The sequence below is a fragment of the Rissa tridactyla genome, chromosome 1 (assembly GCF_028500815.1).
Source record: "Rissa tridactyla isolate bRisTri1 chromosome 1, bRisTri1.patW.cur.20221130, whole genome shotgun sequence".
In the NCBI taxonomy this organism is placed as follows: Eukaryota; Metazoa; Chordata; class Aves; order Charadriiformes; family Laridae; genus Rissa; species Rissa tridactyla.
Window position 1 is genome coordinate 58,297,618 of NC_071466.1, and position 22,106 is coordinate 58,319,723.

General features: G+C 40.3%; 1 protein-coding gene across 1 annotated transcript in view; it reads left to right on the forward strand.

Annotated features, from left to right (window-relative positions):
- The window catches only part of GPC6 (glypican 6), a 774,776-nt gene that overhangs the window by 230,228 nt on the left and 522,442 nt on the right, over nt 1-22,106 (forward strand). The window contains exon 2 of the mRNA XM_054216702.1: nt 11,294-11,452. Within this exon, the coding sequence (XP_054072677.1) occupies nt 11,294-11,452 (159 nt within the window). The remainder of the gene's footprint in view (nt 1-11,293; nt 11,453-22,106) is intronic.

A 22,106-nucleotide genomic window follows, 5' to 3' on the forward strand; every position in this document is an offset into this window, starting at 1 on the left:
GAATCCTTTAACTCTGACAATTCTGTAAGTGATTTTGCTTCCAGCAACTTACTTGGCTTTAGCATGGACCTTCTCACACTGTAAGAACAATGAGATCTTGTCGTGGTAAAATTACTGAACTGAAAATTGTTTCTCTTTTACCTCAAACCAGGACAGATCTGTAAAACCAGGATGCACAAACTTGCACCAAACTTGGCTTACAGATGGTGAAACTCCTTCACGGGGGTAACAGGACATTATTTTTTGCATGTCTCTGGGCTCTCTTGCATTGAGTGATTTATCTGTGTGTTTTACTTGTGGTCATATTCTTAGCACGCTTCTCAGGAAAAAAAGGAAGGGTTTTTTTTGCCCTAAAATTCAAAGACACACAAACTTGGAGAAAGCGTTTTGCTTTTTGCATTATGACTTGTGTCACAGTAAGGTTGATACTTAGGAGCTGGTAGGGGCAGTTTGTTCTTTACAGTGGTTGGTTCCAAACAGAATTGAAAGGACAGATACCAGCGCTTCTGGCCGTGAAATTTCATGGGTAGACCTTCTGCCAGTATGATAACAGGACTATGAGGTCTTCATAAATTGTAGCCTCCCTTTTTGTACCCTCTTTTCCTTAAGTGACTAGGAAGGGCATTAGGCTGAAGAGTATCTCAATAAAGAGCTTATGGCAGAAGCACCAAAATCTTACCACTGATGTTCCCATTATAGCCTTGATGTAAAGCCAACACAATGTATAACGGGATTGTCTTAGTGCGCTGTTCCTACAACTGGCATTGCAAGACAGCATGCCATTATCAATCGGAAGATGGGAAGGTAGATTCCTCTGTTTAATGGTAGCATGAAAAGGTTTCCTTGGACTGACTGAAGCCATGTGAATAAGACAAGAGCACCATGATTAAGGACTTTTAAACAGTTGTTCCTAAGTTTAGTATTTTAGAAACATGGATTTTATACGTAAGAATACAGTGATTGCAAGCAAGGGATCTGCACGGCTTTTAAGTGTGTTTGACAGTGCAATCAAATGGCACGATTATATCTCATGCAGTTTTAACTTTTGCTGCATGTATATTAGTAACGGTGTAACTATCTTAAGGACTTGTTTTGGCAGTATAGCATATCCAGTTAGCCCCAGGCAACTAGCTCCGCTCCATCCTATTGTGATTGTACTTCTGTGGGTACATGAACTAAGTGGTGTAAACCTGTCCCTGATGTATCGTGTGTTGCAATCACATTTTTGGATTTCAGTGTTATGTGACAAATGTTGATGAAAATCTTTATAAATGCATGAATGTGTGCAATCTCATCCTGTCATTTTAATAATAAAATTGTTCTGAGAGCAGCTGCAGTACAAAACCTTCTTGCACTGTGTTTTATGGTCATGGTAAAGGGATGTGCTGTCTGCATTCTGCTTCTCACTCTAATGCTATGTAAGATATTTCTGTTATTATAGTAGGGGACATAATAAATGGCAAAAATCAGTTGTGGGGGAGAAGTAGTTGGCTGCCGTTCCCAGGTGGAAGCATGCTTTGAAATCAGAAAATTGCAGCCATGTAGCCAGCGAGATGATGAAACTGTACGGTGCTGAATCACAGCCTTACCATTTGCTTTCCACAAGGCACTGAGCACAGCGCCAGTAGTACACCCCCCAAGAGGTAACTAAAGTTCCTTCTCACAAACTGTGCTATCAAAAACCGATTGTCTGACTGTGTATGCTTGGAAAATGAAATGAACCTTAGTGTTGGAGTAGCAGCACTGCTTCTAGTAGTTTAGTTAGGAAGACTCTAGGGACTTCAGCTCTTTCTTTAGCATCTGTGTAGTCCTAGTCTGAACAGGTTTGCCTTGGCCTCCGCTTCTGTAACTTATTACTGAGGTCTTCCCAAGGACAACAGGGTCGGGGCTCCTTGTAAATGAATGTTCCCTGTGGGACCCATAATGAAGAGACTGTTAACTAATTATGAGTCTGTTTGGAAGGCGTTCATTTTTTAATTGACCTCAAAGCACTCAAGGAACAAAAGGAATCTGAGAAAAGATGATTTGGGTACAAGGCAAACAAATGAGTCATTTTCTTTCATGAGGTAGTTGCACAGGTTTATTGGAGTCCACTGGACATACAAGTTATTCAAGTTCAATATTCCGTTGATTGAAATTTGGAGAGTTGTATCTAATGACATAGCTGTATGTTACAGACAGTTTTCCCCCCTTTCCTTCAGCTGTTGTTTTCTGTGCAAATATTGCTCCCACCACCACTTGTCAGGCCAATATTACAGTGGAATTCATTTAAAACGTAATCTGTTTCCTTTTAGTTTGAGTAGGAAAGTTCAATTCTGAGACTTGAATGTCAGGTGCAGTTTTACAGAGGCTGCTTGCAGGGTCGTTATACCCCACAGAGAAGATAATTACAAAGTCAGAAGGAGCCTTAGGACTTTTTGGTTAGCGAACAGGTTTTGTCCAACAAAATGATATTTTAATTTTCACTATGTGAGTATTGGATGAAATTATGAAACTCACATTTCTAATCTAGTTTTAACTGCTAAATAAGTCAATGATAAATAAGTTAATACTGCTATTTGGGATTTGTCTTGGTTTCAGCTGGGACAGGGTTATTTTTTTTGTCTAGTGGTTGTTGTGTTTCAGGTCTGGTATGAAAAGAATGTCAATAATACATATTGTTTTAGTTGTTGCCAGGCAATGTTGACAGTTTTCAAGGACTTTTTTTTCAGTTTCCCATCAAAGCTGAGACGAAACCTAGACAGAACAATGGAATGGCCAATGGAATATTCTGCACCATAGATGTCATGCTCAGTATATAAATGGATGTTGGCCAGGGGGTGGGTACTCGCAATCACTGCTCATGACAGTGCCAATTCACCAGGTGGTGAGAGTTACTTGTGTCATTATTATTATTGTTGTTATTATTATTATTATTTTCCTTTTCTGATATTGTTCTATTAAATTGTCTTTATCTCAGCCCATGAGGTTTTTTTTTCCTTTCCTCTCCTTTTCTGCCTCTTCTCCCTACCATTTTGGGGGGAAGGAGAAGGGGTGAGCAAGCAGCTGTGTGGTCTTAGCTGCTGGCTGGGGTTAAACCACACAACAGGGGTTTTTTTTAAGTTAAAGATGATTGTGAGGCAAATGCTTCTACAGCACTGTTTTCTCTTTGCCTATATGAGTGACAGAAGGGTGTAAGTGTATTGTAGGAGAACAGTTTTCTATAATAGAAAATTAATAATGTGATCATGAAGAGTTCTTCCGTTCTCCTGATTTCACCAATAGAGCACTTGAATTGAAAACTTCAAAAAGCAGATGTTCAGAAATACCAGCACCAATACAGAAAAATGATCCAAATCTCAAAATAGTAGGGAAGGGTTAAAGCTGAACGAGGTTTTTGTTTTAACTATATTCATGATAATTTTAAAATAATTTTAAATAATTTTTAAAATATAGAAAATTAGGTGGAAAATGTTAATTTAGAAGCAAAGCTCCATCTGTTCCAGTCCTGTAAAATTCTGAGAGGAAGGAAGCTCTGAAATGCCTAATTGCAGAACCATAGAACCGCCCAGGTTGGAAGGGACCCGACCCCAACAGATCATCTGGTCCAAGGCATAGTGGCAAAGGGAGCCTAAATGAGATTATCTAGCACCCTGTCCAATCGCATCTTGAAAACCTCCAGTGATGGAGGAACTACATCCCTGTGGGGGTTGTTCCAGTGATTGATTGTTCTCACTGTAAAAAATCTCTTTCTTGTGGTGAGATGAAACCTCTCCTGGTACAACTTCTAGTTGATGCCCCTTGTCTTCTTCATGTGGCTCCTTGTGAAGAGAGAGCCTTTGTCCTCTTTGTAGCTACTCTTTAAGTACTGGAATGTTGTGATGAGGTGCCCCTGAGCCTTCTCTTCTCCAGGGAGAAAAGACCTAACTCCTTCAGTCTTTCCCAATAGGGTACGTTCTCCAGCCCTTTGATCATCTTCATATCCCTCCTTTGGATCCTCTCCAGTCTGTCTGCATCTTTCTTGAATTGTGGGGACTAGAATGGGATACAGTGCTCCAAGTGCAGCATGACAAGCACTAAGTGGGATGATCATGTCTCTGTCTCTGCTAGTAATGCCCCTGCTGATGCAGCCCAGTATCTGATTTGCCCTTGCTGCTCCTGCAGTGCACTACTGATTCGTGTTCAGCTTATTGTCCACCAGGAGCCCAAGTGCTTTTCAGCAAGGCTGCTCCCCAGGCATGCAGATCCTAACCTGTACTGGGCTGTTTGGTTATTCCATCCCAGGTGCAGGACTTTGTTCTCGACTTTGTTAAACTGCATACTGTTATTAAACTACACTGCCTTCTCCACAAGCGGCTGAATATGAGCAGGTTTCAAGCAGGTATTTCTAATTTTAAAGAATATGGTTAAAGGCAAAGCCCAATCACATTAATCTAATCTGCAGGCTGAAGAATGCAGAGCTATCTTCTTTTCCTTTAGGCTCTGTTGATTAATACAGGCCGACCAAGTTTGAAAGCACACCTTGGATTTGCCCCTTTTATTTATTAATATTTATTCATTGCTTGATTTATGAAGCAGTGCGGTGACTGTACGTTCCTATTCTCACCAGTCATACAGTTAGTCCTACCATTCTGTCAACAGAACAATATCAGGTTTTTTTAATTTATGATTAGGATAGAAACTATAAAATATTGACTGCCTCAGAAAGAAATGTTTCTGAAATTGTTAAACTTGCAGCATGACTCATAAAAAATTCTGGCTATGTAAAATATTTTATGTGATCATGCTCCCAGTTCTAACAATGTGACCAATGCTGGCATCAGGCGTTCAGGAAATCTGACGGTGAAATTGTTAAGGGTAATGTTATATTCCATAGGATTTATTGCTCCTTCAGATTGTATCTTCTGTGAGTAGTTACAATGCTCAAATCAGTTCTGGCACTTTGATACACTGTAGAAGCATTTGTTCAGCTTGAGAGTTGCGAGTTGCAAATTTTTAAGGAATCTTGTGAGGTTTGTAGCATGTTACGGGGACACCAAACTGCAATATATCTGAATATAAAACAAGTGCCTTATAAATTGTTTTATCACACTTCAAAGCAACATGCTAGCAGGATTGCCAAATTTAACTGCAAAACTTGCCAATTTGGATCATGTGAAGGCAGGTGTGAGATTACAGCTGTAATAGAACTGAAACTGAATACTGGTAGCTGAATTTGTAGTAGGCAATTGATTTGATTTATATAACATGAGCCACATGAGGAGAGATATGTAGGTCAGCATCTTCAGCTGGAAATGGTGGTTAGAAGAGTTGTGGTAGGTCTCTGGGAACTGCTGAGTTAATACTCACTGGCAAAATGCTGGTGCAGCGTAACTACATTCTGTCAAACTTGTCTGGGGAGACACCATTTACAACAAGGAAAAACTAGTCAGTTATATCCAATGCTACTTGTGCCGTAAAAATCTTTGCTAAAATTAGCATAAGAACGTAGACCATATGGAGTTTCCCAGGGCAAGAATTGGTACATTAGCTGCGAACACATTTTCAGCCTGCAAAATACTGAAGGTGTGTAAATACACAAATCGGTGATTAAACTCCTTTTAGAGTAACAGAACAATATATTACAAAAAGCAAATGGTAAATGATCCTGTTCAGGGAAATAGAGGAAACACAATCAAATATAGCCTGCAGGGTTATTTCCAAGCAGTCTGTTATATCACAGATTTGCACAAAAGAAAAAAAAAAAAAAGACAAAAATAAAGTACACACCCCTTAATAATAATAATAATAATAATAATAATAATAATAATGATAATGATAATAATTAAAAAAAAAAGCCTCTACTTTCCCTTTAAGAAAGTCTTATCTGCTTTATTTGTCCAGGAGTGAACTAACGACCTGGCAATTCTAACATGAGTTGGAAGTTTAATAAGAACAAACACAACATGGTAATTGCTGCTTTTAAAACAGGAAATTAAGATTAAGCGTACAGAAATGACTGTTTGTCAGAGAGTTTCCATTCAGCATTCCCGGGAAAGGGCACAAGTGTTTGTCCAAGTTGTGAGCCTTTGGAGACTGCAGCCAGTCATGGCCATTACAAACATGCTAGGGCTTATGAGCCACAATTTCTAAAGACTTCATCTTTGCAAACTGTACTTGAACATTTTAGGCCTACAAACACTGCATTAGACTGGAGCAATGGAAAATGCTTTTACTTTATCTATAATCTGACCTGAGCCTCCAGTGCAGGAAAGAGGAGGAGGAAAAAAATCTTGACGCACAATATGACGAATAGCACAATATTTACATTATTATTTCTTTCTACCAAAAGGCAGGGGAAGAGAGAAGAACGAGAAATGTTGTTTTTAAAAAGCTGATTATAGTTTAGCAAAGTTTTTGTGATGAAGGTGGGTGGTTAGTATAGATGATTGAGGAAGATACATCGTTAGGAGAGGAAAGCAATGAGGTAGTGTAGAAGTTGTGAGCATTTCTGATAAAGGTAACTTTCATATTTCAGCAAAGAGCCTCATGAATGAATGAAGATCCAGTGCATTAAAAAGAAGAAACTTAATGAAAATACATGTATAAGAAATAAGTGCAGTAGGAATGTGAAAGAGTTTGTAGCAGCCGAGGTGGGAAGTTGTTTCTGTAGCAAAGAGAAAATAAGACCATAAATAAATAAGTGAAAGAAAAATTAATATTGCTACAAAAATGACTGCTATACTGAGTTCAATATGCTTTAATTTTTCAAAATACTCAGTATAACATAATGTCTTAAAAATATAAACCTGTGGCTGTTACTCACTAAGCACAGTGCCTTGATTGGCATGAAATGGTCAAGTTTTCAATTCGTAGCGATGTAAGGAGGGGGGTTAGCAAAACCTCCACCTTGGAATTCCGGAGGGCAGACTTTGACTTGTTCAGGACACTGGTTGAGACGGTCCCATGGGAGATAGTCCTGAAGGGCAAAGGGGTCCAGGAAGGCTGGATGCATTTCAAGAAGGAAATCTTAAAGGCCCAGGAGCAGGCTGTCCCCAAGTCTCACAAGTCTAAAGGGCAGTGAAAATGGCCAGTCTGGATGAATAAGGAACTTCTGATGGGATTTAGGAATAAAAGGAGGGTTTACCACCTTTGGAAGAAGGGACAGGCAACTCAGGAGGAGTACAGAGATCTCGTTAGGTTATAGAGAGAGAAAATTAGGAAGGCAAAAGCCCAGCTGGAGATCAACTTGGCCAGTAACATTAAAGACAACAAAAAAAGTTTTTACAAATACATCAACAAAAAGAGAGCCAGGGGGAATCTCCATCCCTTACTGGATGCTGGGGGGAAAGTTGCAACCAAGGACGAGGAGAAGGCTGCGATACTTAATGCCGCCTTTGCCTCCGTCTTCAATAGTCAGACCAGCTATCCCCAGGGTGTTCAGCCTCCTGAGCTGGAAGATAAGGATGGAGAGCAGAACAACCGACCCGTAATCCAGGAGGAAGCAGTCAATGATCTGCTTCTGCACCTAGACACACATAAGTCTATGGGGCTGAATGGGATTCACCCAAGAGTACTCAGGGAGCTGGCGGGAGAGCTCACCAAGCCTCTCTCCATCATTTATCAACAATCCTGGTCAACAGGGGAGGTGCCAGATGACTGGAGGGTGGCTAATGTGGCGTCCATCTAAAGAACAGTCGGAAGGAGGATCCGGGGAGCTACAGGCCTGTCACCCTGACCTTGGTACCAGGAAAGATCATGGAGAGGATCATCTTGAGCAAGCTCTCAGAGCAAGTGCAGGGCGGCCAAGGGATCAGGGCCAGCCAGCATGGGATTAGGAAAGGGAGGTCCTGCTTAACCAACCTGATCTCTTTCTGTGACCATGTGACCCACCTTCTGGATGTGGGGAAGGCTGTGGACGTTGTCTATCTGGACTTTGGTAAGGCCTTTGACACTGTCCCTGTCCCCCACAGCATTCTCCTGGAGAAGCTGGCAAATCATGGCATAGACAAGTGTACTCTTTGCTGGGTTAAAAACTGGCTGGGTGGCCGTGCCCAGAGAGTTGTGATTAATGGGGTGAAATCGTCTTGGCGGCCGGTCACCAGTGGTGTCCCTCAGGGCTCAGTTTTGGGGCCAGTTTTCTTTAATATCTTTATCAATGATCTGGATGAGGGGATTGAGTGCACCCTCAGTAAGTTTGCAGCTGACACCAAACTAGGTGGGACAGTTGATCTGCTTGAGGGTAGGAAGGCTCTACAGAGGGACCTGGACAGGCTGGATCGATGGGCCAAGGCCAACTGTGTGAGGTTTAATAAGGCCAAGTGCCGGGTCCTGCCTTTCGGTCAAAACAACCCCAAGCAACGCTACAGGCTTGGGGAAGAGTGGCTGGAAAGCTGCCCAGCAGAAAAGGACCTGGGGGTGCTGGTAGACAGACAGCTTAACAGGAGCCAGCAGTGTGTCCAGGTGGCCAAGGCGGCCAACAGTATTCTGGCTTATATCAGGAATAGCGTGGCCAGCAGGAGTAGGGAAGTCATCATGCCTCTGTACTCGGCACTGGTGAGGCCTCACCTCGAGTACTGTGTTCAGTCTGGGCTCCTCTGTACAAGAGGGACACTGAAGTGCTGGAGCGTGTCCAGAGGAGAGCTACCAGGCTGGTGAGGGGTCTGGAGAGCAGGTCATATGAGGAGAGGCTGAGGGAGCTGGGCATGTTTAGCTGGGAGAAGAGGAGGCTGAGGGGAGACCCCATTGTCCTCTACAGCTACCTGAAAGGAGGTTGGAGAGAGGTGGGTGTTGGCCTCTTCTCCCAGGTGAATAATGACAGGACCAGAGGAAATGGTCTGAAGTTGCATCAGGGGAGGTTTAGATTAGATATTAGGAAGAATTACTTTACTGAAAGAGTGGTCAGGCACTGGAACAGGCTGCCCAGGGAGGTGGTTGAGTCACCATCCCTAGAGGTATTTAAGAAACGTCTAGATGTGGCACTTCAGGGCATGCTCTATGTAGGGGTTTTTTTTGTGTGTGTATGGTTGGACTCGATGATCTCAAAGGCCCTTTCCAACCATGAAGATTCTATGATTCTATGATTCTATTAGTTCAGTTGATATCTGGCAATTACAAAAAAAAGAGCCAGACAGAAGAGAAAAAAAAACAAACTTGAAATTAACAGAGGAAGGAAAACTGAATTTTATAAAAATTCTCGACTGCAATAGCACTAGAGGACATTATCATTATTGAAAGCATAAAATACCACTGTAGCTGAAACTGGGACAGTAGCTCTACCCAGTGCTTTCCATTGAGCAAAACCCCGTGGGGTTTATTGAGGAAGGGGGTTACAAACTTTACGGACAGGGTATGGTTTTTTAATTTAATCAAGCACACAGCACTGCTTCTTATAACAGAATATGTCAGCTTTCCTTGTCTTTCTGACATCTAATAAAAACTCAGAACATTACTGTTACTAAAATAGTGTTTGCTGTGTTTTATTATGATACCTCCGCAGTCACGTTACCTGTTGAATAGTTTCAGTTTAATGTGACAGCGATGTAGAGGGTAAGGCAACAATTATTTTGCTGCTATCATTTATGTTTGACAGCAGCCGGCTCACCAGTCCCTGTATGTGTTGTTTATGGCTTAGATGCGCAATTTTGAGAATGGAGAGGAATTAATTTATTGTGTTGGGAGGGTGTAGTAGACACAGGAAACAATCCTTGCAATATTTTGATGGTCATGGGGCATGTCCTTTTCCAGGTTTATACAGTGTTTTATATCATGGTGGTTTTGGACATGACTGGGACTTGTAGGTAGTACTGCCTAAAAGTAACTGATAATAATGAAATGATCTTTCCTGGAGATGTATAGCTGTGAGCTTTTAGAAAGTCTTGAGACTGCTAAAAGAAATCTCACGGCATTATAGTTCACATATTATGAACTCTTGCAGAAATAACAAATTAAGATGAAGGTGACGGGTCAGGGTTGAAATTTCAAATTAAAAGACTTCATTCAAAAACTGAAACAAAAAATAGAATAAGAGGAGGGCAAACTGAGGACAATGTTTATTCTAAGCACGTGCAAACCTCTTTTTGATGCTGTTTTCAAAATGATGTAGCAGCTACATATATTATGCCCCTGGGAAGCATAAACCTTAGGGCCTGATTCTCCTCACTACATAATAAGAATGGTGAAAAGTAGCCTTAAAGTAGGTATAAATTGCATTTAAATCTTCTTTACGGCTCAGCAGTGGTAGAAAGGAGCCTCGGTATAAATGAGAATCAGGTCCCCAGTATTTATTTAACCCTTGGGCTTTGTATATCATTTTATTTGCACCTTTAAGAGATTTGCAGAGGGATTTTTAATCAGGATTCGGTGTACAGAAAGCTAACTGTTTTCATTGCCTTACAAGTAACTTCAATCACAGAGGCAGATCATTCTTTTTATTTCTCAAGAGGGGATGGTAGAATTTCCTGCCTTAGTACAAACTGAGCTAAATGTTTCTGACACTCATAGTACAGTGTCAATTGGAAATTCACATTTCATGTAATAACAGCCCATTTTAATTTCATGAGCTAAAGAATTGGTTTCCACTTGCAAATTGTACCGAAGAAAGCAATATTGTCAGAAGAACTGGCACAGTGCTTCAAGAGATAAATCTATTGAATTAAATAAGAGGCTTTCATTACCTTTTACATTGCATTTCCATATAACACAAGCATTAATTAAACTCTTCATTGCCTTCTCCTACTCAGCAGAGCACTTGCTCGGTCTGACAAGAAATGCTGCCCAAGAAAACATTGGGCACCCAAACACAGTCATTAAAATGCACTTACTCAAGCAGAAGGGAAGGAAGAGTAGAAGGGGAGAATGTTTTGGCGCATTTGGGAAAGTGGGACCTATCTACAGAAATACATAATTTGTGTATTTTGCGTTTTGACAGCAAGACAGCTCTGATAACTTGTAACAGGTCATCTCACTGGGTATTTGTCCAGGCATTTTGAAGACAAACAGAAAGCAAGCAATTGTCTTTGAATTTTTAAGTGTACGTCTGCTTATGAGGAAGGCTCTTTCAGCATGAGGAAACACTTTTGGTGTGAGACAGTTCCATTTTTTTGAAGTATCAAAACAACTCTGCAAAGTGCGTCTCCCCTCCTGTGTGAGGAATGCCCAGCTATGGCAAACTTGCTGATACAGATTCGAAGTCTTCACAATCAAGTAGTCAATCCTTAAAGAGCCCTTTGGGCAACCCACCTTCCTGATCTGAAAAGACATCACGTATATTTGATTCTGACACATTTCTCTCTGTGTTCGTATATTTCTAATTCCTTTTTTCTTGTGATTCCAGGGGAACATTTGAGAATCTGCCCTCAGGAATATACATGTTGCACCTCAGAAATGGAGGACAAGTTAAGCCAACAAAGCAAACTGGAGTTTGAAAACTTAGTGGAGGAGACAAGTCACTTTGTACGCACAACTTTTGTATCCCGGCACAAGAAGTTTGACGGTAGGCTGGATATAATTTACTTATTTTCAAGGTTATGGGATTTAAAAGTCAGTAATCCAAAATAAATTCCAATGTTCTTTTCTTTACAATTAGATACCACATTTGCAGTTGTCAGTTTGGCTAAGATAAGGGTTAACTTACAGCTGGTATGCTTATCAGCCTTGTGAGTATTGCCTTTAATTACAATGACATCAAGAATCCGACTGTTAAGCGCCTGCAGGCTTGGCTAATGTTGAAAAAAGAGATTAGATATGCACAGAGAGGTTTATAATTTTTGTCCCCTAGTTTCAAATGCAAAATTTAGGTTTGCAATTATGTTCACTGTTGCAAGATGAACTGTGTATCTCCCATGATTTTTGTTATTGCAAAGCAGGTTTTTTTGTAGTCTGCCTTCTTGTAGCCTTATAGCTGTAGTTTTTTCCTGTATGATTTTCTTGTGATGTACAGAGTCTCTTAGAGAGCTTCTGCCTTGCAAACACTAAGTCTTCAGTTGCATTTGAGAGAGATTGTCATGCAAGCCACTTAAGCAGTATTGAACACATCTTTTATACCTAGAAAGAATTGACAAGGACAGTTTGGGGTTTTTATTTGTTTCTAATCAGTACTCCAATCTCTTCTGGTCCTCAGCCTTTGAAAGATCTTTGTAAGATCAAGGGTTCATTGTCACAATTTGCTAAATGCTTGTCTTTAATAATGAACATTAAGCAGTTTTTATGCTTGTGTCTGTATTTAGGAGTCACACTGTATTGAGCTTTTCTCATAAACTGCAGATTAGCAAAGAGTAAAAGAGCTTCAGATTATTCAGGCATGGCTTTATCTAAATGCAAAATCTGTATTTGTGTTGAAAGTGTCCCCCTGAGCATTTCTGCATGTGTGTAAGGTGAAAAGGGTCTGGCATGAAGAGGTGTAAATCGGCATTGCAAAGAGGATTGCAGAGCCTCATCTTTGCATGTAGGTAGAAAGCCTGCAAACAGGTGCAGTAAAGCTGCCTGACCCCAGGTAACAGGGCACAATTCACACGTGTAGGAGAATGGTGAAAAGGTTATCCCTGACTTCTTTGGAAGCTTACTTCGAAACTCTGAGGTTGCATTCGGAAAAAAGTGAAGATGTCTCTTAACGCCTTAGGGTAATTCTGTATCATTTTCATTATCCAATTAAAGATTTTTTTTTTTTCTAATATTGATTCTTGCAATATGACAAAGAAGGGAAGATGATGTTAAGGGATATGGTGTAAGGGAGAACTTTGTAGAGTGGGGTTGATGGTTGGACTCGATGATCCCAGGGGTCTTTTCCAACCTACATGATTCTACGATTCTATGATTCTATGAATTATAAAAGGAAGGTAATGGGAGATGTATAATATGAAGAGGAACTGAAGAAAAGTCCCCAGCAGAAGATCAGATGCTGATATAATTTATAAAGTGTTAGTCCTTGGAAGCACTGCGCTGTGGCTGACTGTGTAGCGCTCTGCATTGTGATGGCTTCCCTTTTCAATGTGAATTTGGAACCTCTGTGTAGTGGACTTGAAAGACCTAAAAAAAAAAAATCCAGAAGTTGTGTGCAGTATTGCAAGATGAGTATGCAAGCAGAAATTTCAAAACATTTCAAACCATCTATGACACGTACAGGTTTTTTCTCTTTTTCTAGAAGGAAACCAGGATGATCACTGGTGTTCCGCGAGCAGCGCAGTTGACTGAAAACACTGGGCTCATTGACCACAGAGCTCAGGTGGCACCTTACTAATTCTTTGGCAACTTGAGGCCTTTTTCTATTGCGAAGAACTTAAGCACATTATGGCTTTTTCAGCAACCTGAAATTCTGCATCTTAATATTGATGGTAAGGGATATAGCTGAAAGTTACTGACCTGTTGCAAATGCTGCATTCTGGCATTCTTATGGATCTGCTCTGCAGGATGTTGGATTAAATGACTAAGTGGTTTCTTCTGGCTTATCATTGAGGTTTTAAAGGGAATTTGCAATGTGAAGTCCTGTCAGAGTGTTGTATGCTTTCAGTATTTTAATGCTATTCTAAAACTATTCAAAAGTTGTTAGCTTATATGGAAAAAACTGCTTAGTCTTTCTAGAAGGGCAAATAAACTAATGGAAAAATATATTCACCTAGTAGGCTGTCTTTCAGTATAAAACCAGCCAGATTTGTTGTCATTTAAAATGGGATGATGCTTTTCGGTATAAAGCAAGTATTGGATTGTTAGATTGTTAGTTTTAACTCTTTCAGAATAATCTTTTTGTTTTGTTTTGTTTTAATTTGGTACTTCGGTTGCACGAGGGAGTTCTGATACATGATTCTGCCATTTGATGCTAGTACAACACAAATAACAAAACAAATACAGCCAATTGTGGTGATTTTATGGAAGCTGTGTGCAGGACCTGCGTTTATCAAGAGCAGCATATCTAAGCAATAACAGAATGTATGAACACTTAAGTAATGTTGAGATAGAAAGTATACAAGCATTGCTCCCCTGAGGAGTTAATTTAAACTAGTGTTGCTGCCAGCCTCTTTGTTTGTGCAGACATTTATGTAATTTTGCAAACTCTTGAAAAGGGCATGGAAGGTCTTGTAGATTTTTTGCGATATTTTTTCTGCCGTACCAGGCATGTCTTAGGGTAATGCGACATTAGACTTTCTAGGGGTATGTGAACTCTTTGTTGAATTATGATCTGACCTTTATATGCCTTGCCATTCTTATCTTATTTGCTCTCTGTCCCACAACCGTACACTTAAGCATAGATGGAATGATTTTATGAGTTCCATTTTGGGAGGTAATTTGAGGCCTGTTTTCCTTTACAGGATTTTGCCCCAGATTCCTATTCATGATGTAATCTACAAGGAAACTCAATCTGCTGTAATTTAAAAATTGTTTCTTTAGCCTCTGGTAAGACACACATTCTTACACAGAATCACAGACTCAGAGTATGGCTGAGAAGTGAAAGCACCTCTGGAGATGGCCTAGTCATCCCCCCTGTTCAAAGCAGGGTCAGCTACCGCAGGTTGCCCAGGAGCGTATGCAGCCACAATTTAAATGTCTCCATGAGTGGAGACCACAGCCTCTTTGGGCAACTTGTGCCAGTGTTTGACCATCCTCACAGTAAAAAAGTGTTTTCTTGTGTTTAGGTGGAATTTCCTGGTCTTTTTTTTTAATTTGTGCCCATTGCTTCTTGTCCTGCCACTGGGCTCTATTGTGAAGAGCCTGGCTCCATATTTAGTCTCCCCAGCAGATATTTATACACATCATCGAGATCCCCCTGAGCCTTCTCTTCTCCGGGTTGAACAGTCCCAGCTCTCTCAGGTTCTGCTCACATGAGAGATGTGTCCTTACACACATGATGTAAGGTCCAGTCCTTACATCATTTTACTGCCCTTTGCTGGACTTGCACTGGTATGTCCCTCTCTCTCTTGTACTGGGAAGCCCAGACCTGAACCCAGCACTCCAAATGTGGCCTTACCAATGCTGAGCTGAGAGGAAGGGGAGCTGAGAGGAAGGTTCACCTCCCTCAGGCTACTGGCAGTGTTCCTACATCATTTCTATGTCAATTTTATATTTCATTTTACCTGAAGTGCAGTACTTTCCAAATCTCTACAAGAACTAATTTCTGTAATAACTGTAAGCAGGAGAAGCCAAATATGAAATTCATAACAGAGAACTTTAGAAATTATTAAACATATTTGAACCAGCTGTGATCAGAGGAAAAGATGCCTTCTTTTAACTGGCAATCAGTTCTTGCATCCTAAAGCACTGTACAACCTTACTCATTTCTTATTCGTTGGTCCTCCACATTTTTAAGGGTCTGTCACTGTGTTGGGACTTTTAACTTCTCCATTCTTCTAGATTCACTGTTTCCTAAGTGTTTTAATCCTCATAATATGTTAGGTTCAAAGATGTCTCAGAACCAGAGGTCTGACAGTAGTATTTTTTCATTTTGTTTCCGTATTCTAGACAATCACTGTGAATTAGCACGAGTCACTACACAACATAATACCAGCTGCCAGTTATTTCTTGGCTGAGCCTTATGTGCAGATGTTTACATCTGTATTGCCCCCATCTGTATATTTGCCATTGCATTGCCATACTGGCCGGTCATTTTTAAATATCAGTGTCTGGAATTTCACTAATGGGTGCGTGAGAATCCAGAGAATCTTCTCTTGAGAATCTTGCCTAAGAAAGCAAGCCTTAAAATGAGAAAAAATCCTTTGAAACAGTAGGTTCACAATGTTCCTAGCAAAGAATGCAATACCTGTTTCAGCAACGGGACTCACAAACCCTTCCAAAATCTAGGAAAAGGAATAAAAACCCCTTCCGGCAGACAGGAAAAACACAGGAAGTGAAGAGTTCCAGCAGATACAGATTTTTCTTTTAGTTCAAGGCTTTAGGTAGGACTAATCCAAATAAGCAGATGTGTAATGATCAGCTGTTTCCTGTTCCTAGCAATGGACAAGCTATCATACTTTAATACTTGGGCCCCCGCTGTATACCTCAAAGCAGCTTGAAATATATTATGCTCAGAGTGTAGCTGTTATAGTATCATCTTATTATCACCGATTCCCTTGCATAGTGGCATTGCTGAGCAGCTGTTTCACAGACAAGCCAATTTCTTTTAAGTATCGCTCCATCAGCAGCCGAAACCAGCCCTACCGGAAAGTTTTGTCATGAATGTTAATGAAGAGACAAGTAGCTGTTCCGTGACGTTTTCTCACTAATCCTGTGAATAACTATAGGAAAATTATATCAAATAATTTTAATTTAAGCTAAATAGGTCTGAACCTAACAAAAGGGACACTGTCTCCTCATTCTCATTAAAAAAGTACAGTAGTAGTCTTGGTAATGGTGTTGAAAATGAAAGAATGTCTAAGAATAGCTGTTATGAACTCGAATGGATGTGGATAGCCTTCAGCGGAATGTGTGAGGCATGATGCCTTTTAAGGAAAATAACCTGAGTAGCGTAAGAACCAATCTGCAGCTGCATTAATCTCTCTTACAGGGTCATCATTCCCCATGCTCCTTTTTTTCCAGTCTAGGAGAACAGTGATCCATACCCATTAGTGCTGCTTATATTTCTTACAGTCATTACCAGCAGTAGCAGCGTAAATTACAGGGCAGGGAAGAAAGTTTCAAAGATAATCCCCCGAAACAATACCTTCAAGAATAGCTAGCATCACAGACACCCTGTGTTCCCTTTTCTTTTCTCGCACAATTTATGAAAGAACTTGGAGAAAAATAGTGGTTTTGAATCGTTCCTTGGTATTAGAGCTGACAAAAATGTGTTTTGTGAAGCTGCTTTCCAGCAAAGTAAGAAGTCTTCAATGAGATGCACTCGTGTAGCCAGGTATATCTCATTAAACTTGGCAAAAAAAACCCCGTGGAAAGTGAAATAAGGGAGATGCTGGAAGTCAGAATGCACTGAGATTCAGTTGCATGGCCAGTGCAAGTCTTCTGCCCTCTGCTTTCCCCTCCTCCCACCCTTGCTGCCCAGCCTGATAGCCCAGCTGGAGCCCACAGCTCGTACCTGGAGCTGCACTGACCTCCGTGGACTTCTGCAGAAGAGGGGGAGTGCAACAGCAGAGGAGCCCATTTGCACACTGGTGCTGTCATGGGCAGCAGGTGAAGGATGGACTTTCAGCAGGATGTTTTTTTGTGTGTTTTGCTTACTTTGAATGTGAAAGGGCACGGTTTTCACAGCAAGATTTTTGTTCTGTTTCTTTGGTTTTCAGAAGCAGGGAATCAGAAAGGTCTGCCTTTTCCACAGAGCTGTTTGGGAGGCAGGAGGCTTCTAAGGAGTGTGAGAAAGTCAAACAGATACAGCATAATCTGTGTACCTTATGCAACTACTCATATTATTCTAGTGCTGCCATGTCTGTGACAGAACATAGGTTCCACTATAGGAAAACTATGATAACAGATATTTTGGGTTTTAGTTCTGGGCAAGGTGGTGGTGTCTTGTTTTGTTTTCTTTGTTTGTGTTACAAGATTTCAGTGTCACTTTGCAATGTGTTTCCCATCAAATGCAAAATCCGTTGCTGGACAGGTGGATTTTTAAAACTCCACAACTGTTCGGCTGTAACAGCGCTAGCAGGACCACAGTTTCCGTATAATTCATCTACTGTTTTAACACACTACGTAACTTCTGCACTTGCCGAAATACAGGCCTTAGAGCAGTTAGAAGCCTTAAAAAGAGGTAACATCTGCTGGCTTGTAGTATGTAACTGCTTGCAAGCCTTCATTGGACATCTGGTGCGAGTTTCTAAACTTTACAGAGTTTATTGACAAAAGATTCCTTACCTTACATTTGACAGGAAACATTAATTTGAAGACAAAATATTCTATACCTGCTCCACGTCCTATCAGAACTGATAATAGCCTAAGAGGAATCTCTACTGCCTACAAACTATTTCAGGGTCTAATCCCGTAAAATTTGCACTGAGATTACTGCTTATCATTGTTTCTCATATTATTTAAAAATTTTTTTGTAAATTACGTTAGATAAAAAATAAATTATTTTAAAAAAAAATAACCGAAAGAGGAGAAGCAGCAAGCCTACAAGCTTGGAAAGGAAGAGCTGGACGAGTAGTAAGAACAGTTTCCAGACAGAGGTGCAAATTCCTGTAACCTAGTCAAGTCCCGTACTGAAAGGCACCGCTGCGGGAACTGGTGTCTTCTGCACGCTCCCTGCAGCTGGAAGTGCACTTTGTACATTTGGATGGCTTGCTCTCTCTGCTCTTCCGTAGCTTCATTTTCTAAGTGCAGCTGGTCAGTGGAGCATGTAAACTTCTAACCAGCTGCATCAGGTTTATGAAGCTGCAAAGCAAAGGAGAAACTGCTACCGTGTGCTGGAACAGGTGGACACGACCCACTCTCAAATGAATCTCGTTGGAAAGCATGTTGTCCAGGTATAGCCAAATCCAAACAGGCTTTGAGGAAAGGCAGGGATCCAGTGTTTTTCCTTTTAAACAGAAAGCAGAATTTGCCTTGCTGAACTACGTGAAAGGGGGTTGTAAAGACGTGGAGGTCGGTCTCTTCTCCCACGTGATGAACGATAGGGCAAGAGGAAATGGCCTTAAGTTGTGCTAGGGGAGGTTTAGACTGGATATTAGGAAAAATTTTTACACTGAAAGGGTTATTAAGCATTGGAACAGGCTGCCCAGGGAAGCGGTTGGGTCACCATCCCTGGAGGTATTTAAAAGATGGGTAGACACAGTGCTTAGAGATATGGTTTAGTGATGGTTTTTGTCAGAGTTAGGTTGATGGCTGGACTCGATGATCTGAAAGGTCCCTTCCAACCTAGGTGATTCTATGAATTCTATGATTCTATGATTAGATTTCCACGGTGTAGGGCACTCCTGTATGTTCCCTTGGTAGCTGATAGGGAATGATAGGTGCAAGTCATGCTAGTCTAAAGTTTATACCTCAAATAGGTCAGGAAAAATCTCTCCCTGAAGTCCTTATTTCTCTATATTGATTAGAGAGGGTGTTTAGTTCAGACATAGATGCCTATACTGTGGACTTACTTAAACATTAGTTCGGATAAATTCCACCCCAAGGAAGGGAATAAAGGAGTGAAACATCTAAAATACGCTTGATGGCCTCTTTGTGCTTTATTTGTCTCCTTTGCAAAAGTTATCCTTTGTTTTTTTCTGTAGCATTTTGTTGGGAAAAAGACATTAAAAATATTAAGGCAAGTAAGCACTGTGATGCTTAGTTATTGTCTTATGCTGGTTGAAAAAAACACTGTCCTGTTGAATTCAAATGACATTTAATCTTCACTGAAGCTCTGAATAGTCCTTTTAATATTTTATGATGAAAATTGTTTTCTGAATGTAAGTGTCCAAGCCTTAAAAATACTAACCCATAAGTAAAATTACTGATTTACAAATACTAAAAATCCTGTGATTGCAGATGCTTATATGCATATGGACAAGAATAGGATTAATAAGGACTCAGTCTCAAGTCCATAACATTGATGAAAGACGTCAGTCTTCTGACGATCAGCTTTCAGAGGCTCTGTTACCCAAACCTGATTCTTACTGTGAAGGCAAGTGCTCACCTGACACAGAGCAAGGACAAAACCATGCTGTAAGAATCAACAATAGGGACTGTATTTAAAACCAAGCTACAAAACAAGGATATTCATGCGCAGTGTCAGCACCCTGGGAACTGTAGCCTTATCATTTCTCATTTGTTGTCCTCGACCCTCATTACATGCAGATATACTATTTTTTAGATTAATCTCTCGGCTGCAATACACAGGCATTGTTGTCTTTTTTGCTGCCCTTCTTTTCTTAGTTCTTTTGCCTGTGTGTCCGAACAACTGGCAAATTAAAAGCAAACTTAAAATAGTATATCATGAAAAGGATCCTGGAATATTTGAAAAATTATTTAGTGGATCTCTACTTACCTAAAAGAGTTTTTAGTTTCCTTTTTTCCTTTACCTCTGCTCTGTGGTTTATCATAAAAATATGGAAATTACTCTTCTGGGATGAATGTCACAGGAATGTCTCTCTTAGCAGTAGGATCTTTTAGGGAGAGAAGGGAACTATATGCCTACGTGCCATAAGAAAACTTTTAGAGATAGTTTAAAAATAGGCATATTAAGGTCAACTTGCACTATACTTAGTGGTAATTATGAACATTGCATATATAAATCAGAGCTACTTGATCTTCAGGGAGAAGATAGGAAAGATGTGGCACATGGGTATTGCTTCTGAAGTCTTCCCCGCTTGCTATACATTAGCTCTCATTCTACACCCGTAGCTGAGAGGTAAAAATAAAGACACGCTGCCCACACTCCCATAGTGCAATCTAGCTGCTTGTCTGTGTAGGTGTTGGGAGAAAGGAGTAGCAACTGGTGTCTGTGTGGGCAGCCCCACTTGATGCTGGTGAGGGATGACAAATGCTGTGCGGGCAAGCTGGTTAGAGTAACACCACGCTTGCAACCCAACTGTTGTTAGATGTGACACCGCTGTGACTAGTGCAGTTGCTGCTGGCCAAACTGCTACAGACGAAATAAAAGCAGACCCGCAAGCTGTAAGCCCTACTAGATTATGCGTATTGCAGGGTTTTTTGCTTGTTGGTACTGTGCATGAACATTCAGGTATCGTTTCTGAAATCTTGGGCTCAATAGGTAGAGGCACCTATATAATTGAAACGTTCCACTTTTCCTAAATATATTGGAACACTAAATTTCACTGATTCTCCATAAATGTTTTGATGGATTCTTTTTCTGCATATTACTGATACAGTTTCCACTCTTTCACTTCTTGGGATATTTACATAAATCGGGATCTTTATTTTCAACTTGCCCATCTTTTCCAAGTTAAACTGAAATGGTTTTGATTAATGTGTTTACTGTATATGCATCACATGCTCACTTTACTCTAGGGTACGTATAGATTAATTTATGAGTTTTATCAGAAATATACTCCCATCTTCTTCTAGTTGTAACCTGAGTGCTTTATGCATTTAGGATGATTTATCACTGAAATGTCAGCTGAATATTTCAGCAATGTGCAGGTCCGTTGCCTATCATTAGCAGCAGTGATATTGTAAGGGCAATGCATAAAGCAGGAGATTAGCTGAGAAAAGGAGAGAGAGGTAAGACCAAAAATACTGTGCCATCAGCTATCTCTTATATGACAATGATCATGTAAAGAACAGCATATGTCTTACAAGAGCGATCTTAGGTGGGTAACTTGGTGCACCTTTTGTGGAAGCTACTTTCACATAAGCGGAGAGACAGATGGTGGACACCATTGCTACTTGAAGTGTGCTTTGAAGGTATACCGACAATTTTAATAAAATTAACAACAAACCTTAAGGCCTGAAACATATCTTCTTTAATATATGTCAGGTTATTAATTTAACATCCTTTGGTGACATTTTTTACTGTGAATTGATACTTTTTTTGCGGTGTCATGGGAACATCTAGAAGCCATTTGCTATTTCTGAGTTAGAAAATTAATCAACACACAGCTAAAAGGCTGTCCTTGCTCTTGAAGAGCTACTCTTCCAGTGAAAAAATTAGACATATGTGAAGCAGGAAGGAGGTGAAAACAGCTCATTTCAGTAATGTAGGGTATTTTCAGTCAATGAAATCTCAGCAAAATCATGGCCAAAAAAAGGCAACAGGAGGTAGCTGTTGAGTACTAACTTCAGTGAGTGGGTACAATGTATGTGATTTTTTTTTTTTACTCTTATAAGAGCAACTTGACTAAGCCAGTACTAAAACTGCGCTGTGGAAATAAATTCGGTTGTTGTCTGCTTTTTCCTTCTTCTCACATGGAAGCATTTTCATAGGGGTGTGCAGCTTAAGCAAGGCATCAATTTTTACATTCTTGTATAAAAGTTGAATCAAAGTTTGGTAACATCAGGGAGTAACCATGGGAAGATGAGGTGATCTCTACTTGGTGTGAACTAGGTTTTGGAGCATGTAAAATCTCTAGAGAGGAGAAATATGACAAACTTGCATGTGAAGGAATACAGACTAGGAAATCTACTATTTCCTAAGGGCAATTAAGACTAAGCAAATAATGAATGTTTGGGTTGTTTAATTTTCAGAAACTGGGAGCGAATGCTTGAAGAAAACACTTTGTTTCAATCACCACACAAAGCAAGAAGCAAGACTTGAAGTTGAAATAGTAGAA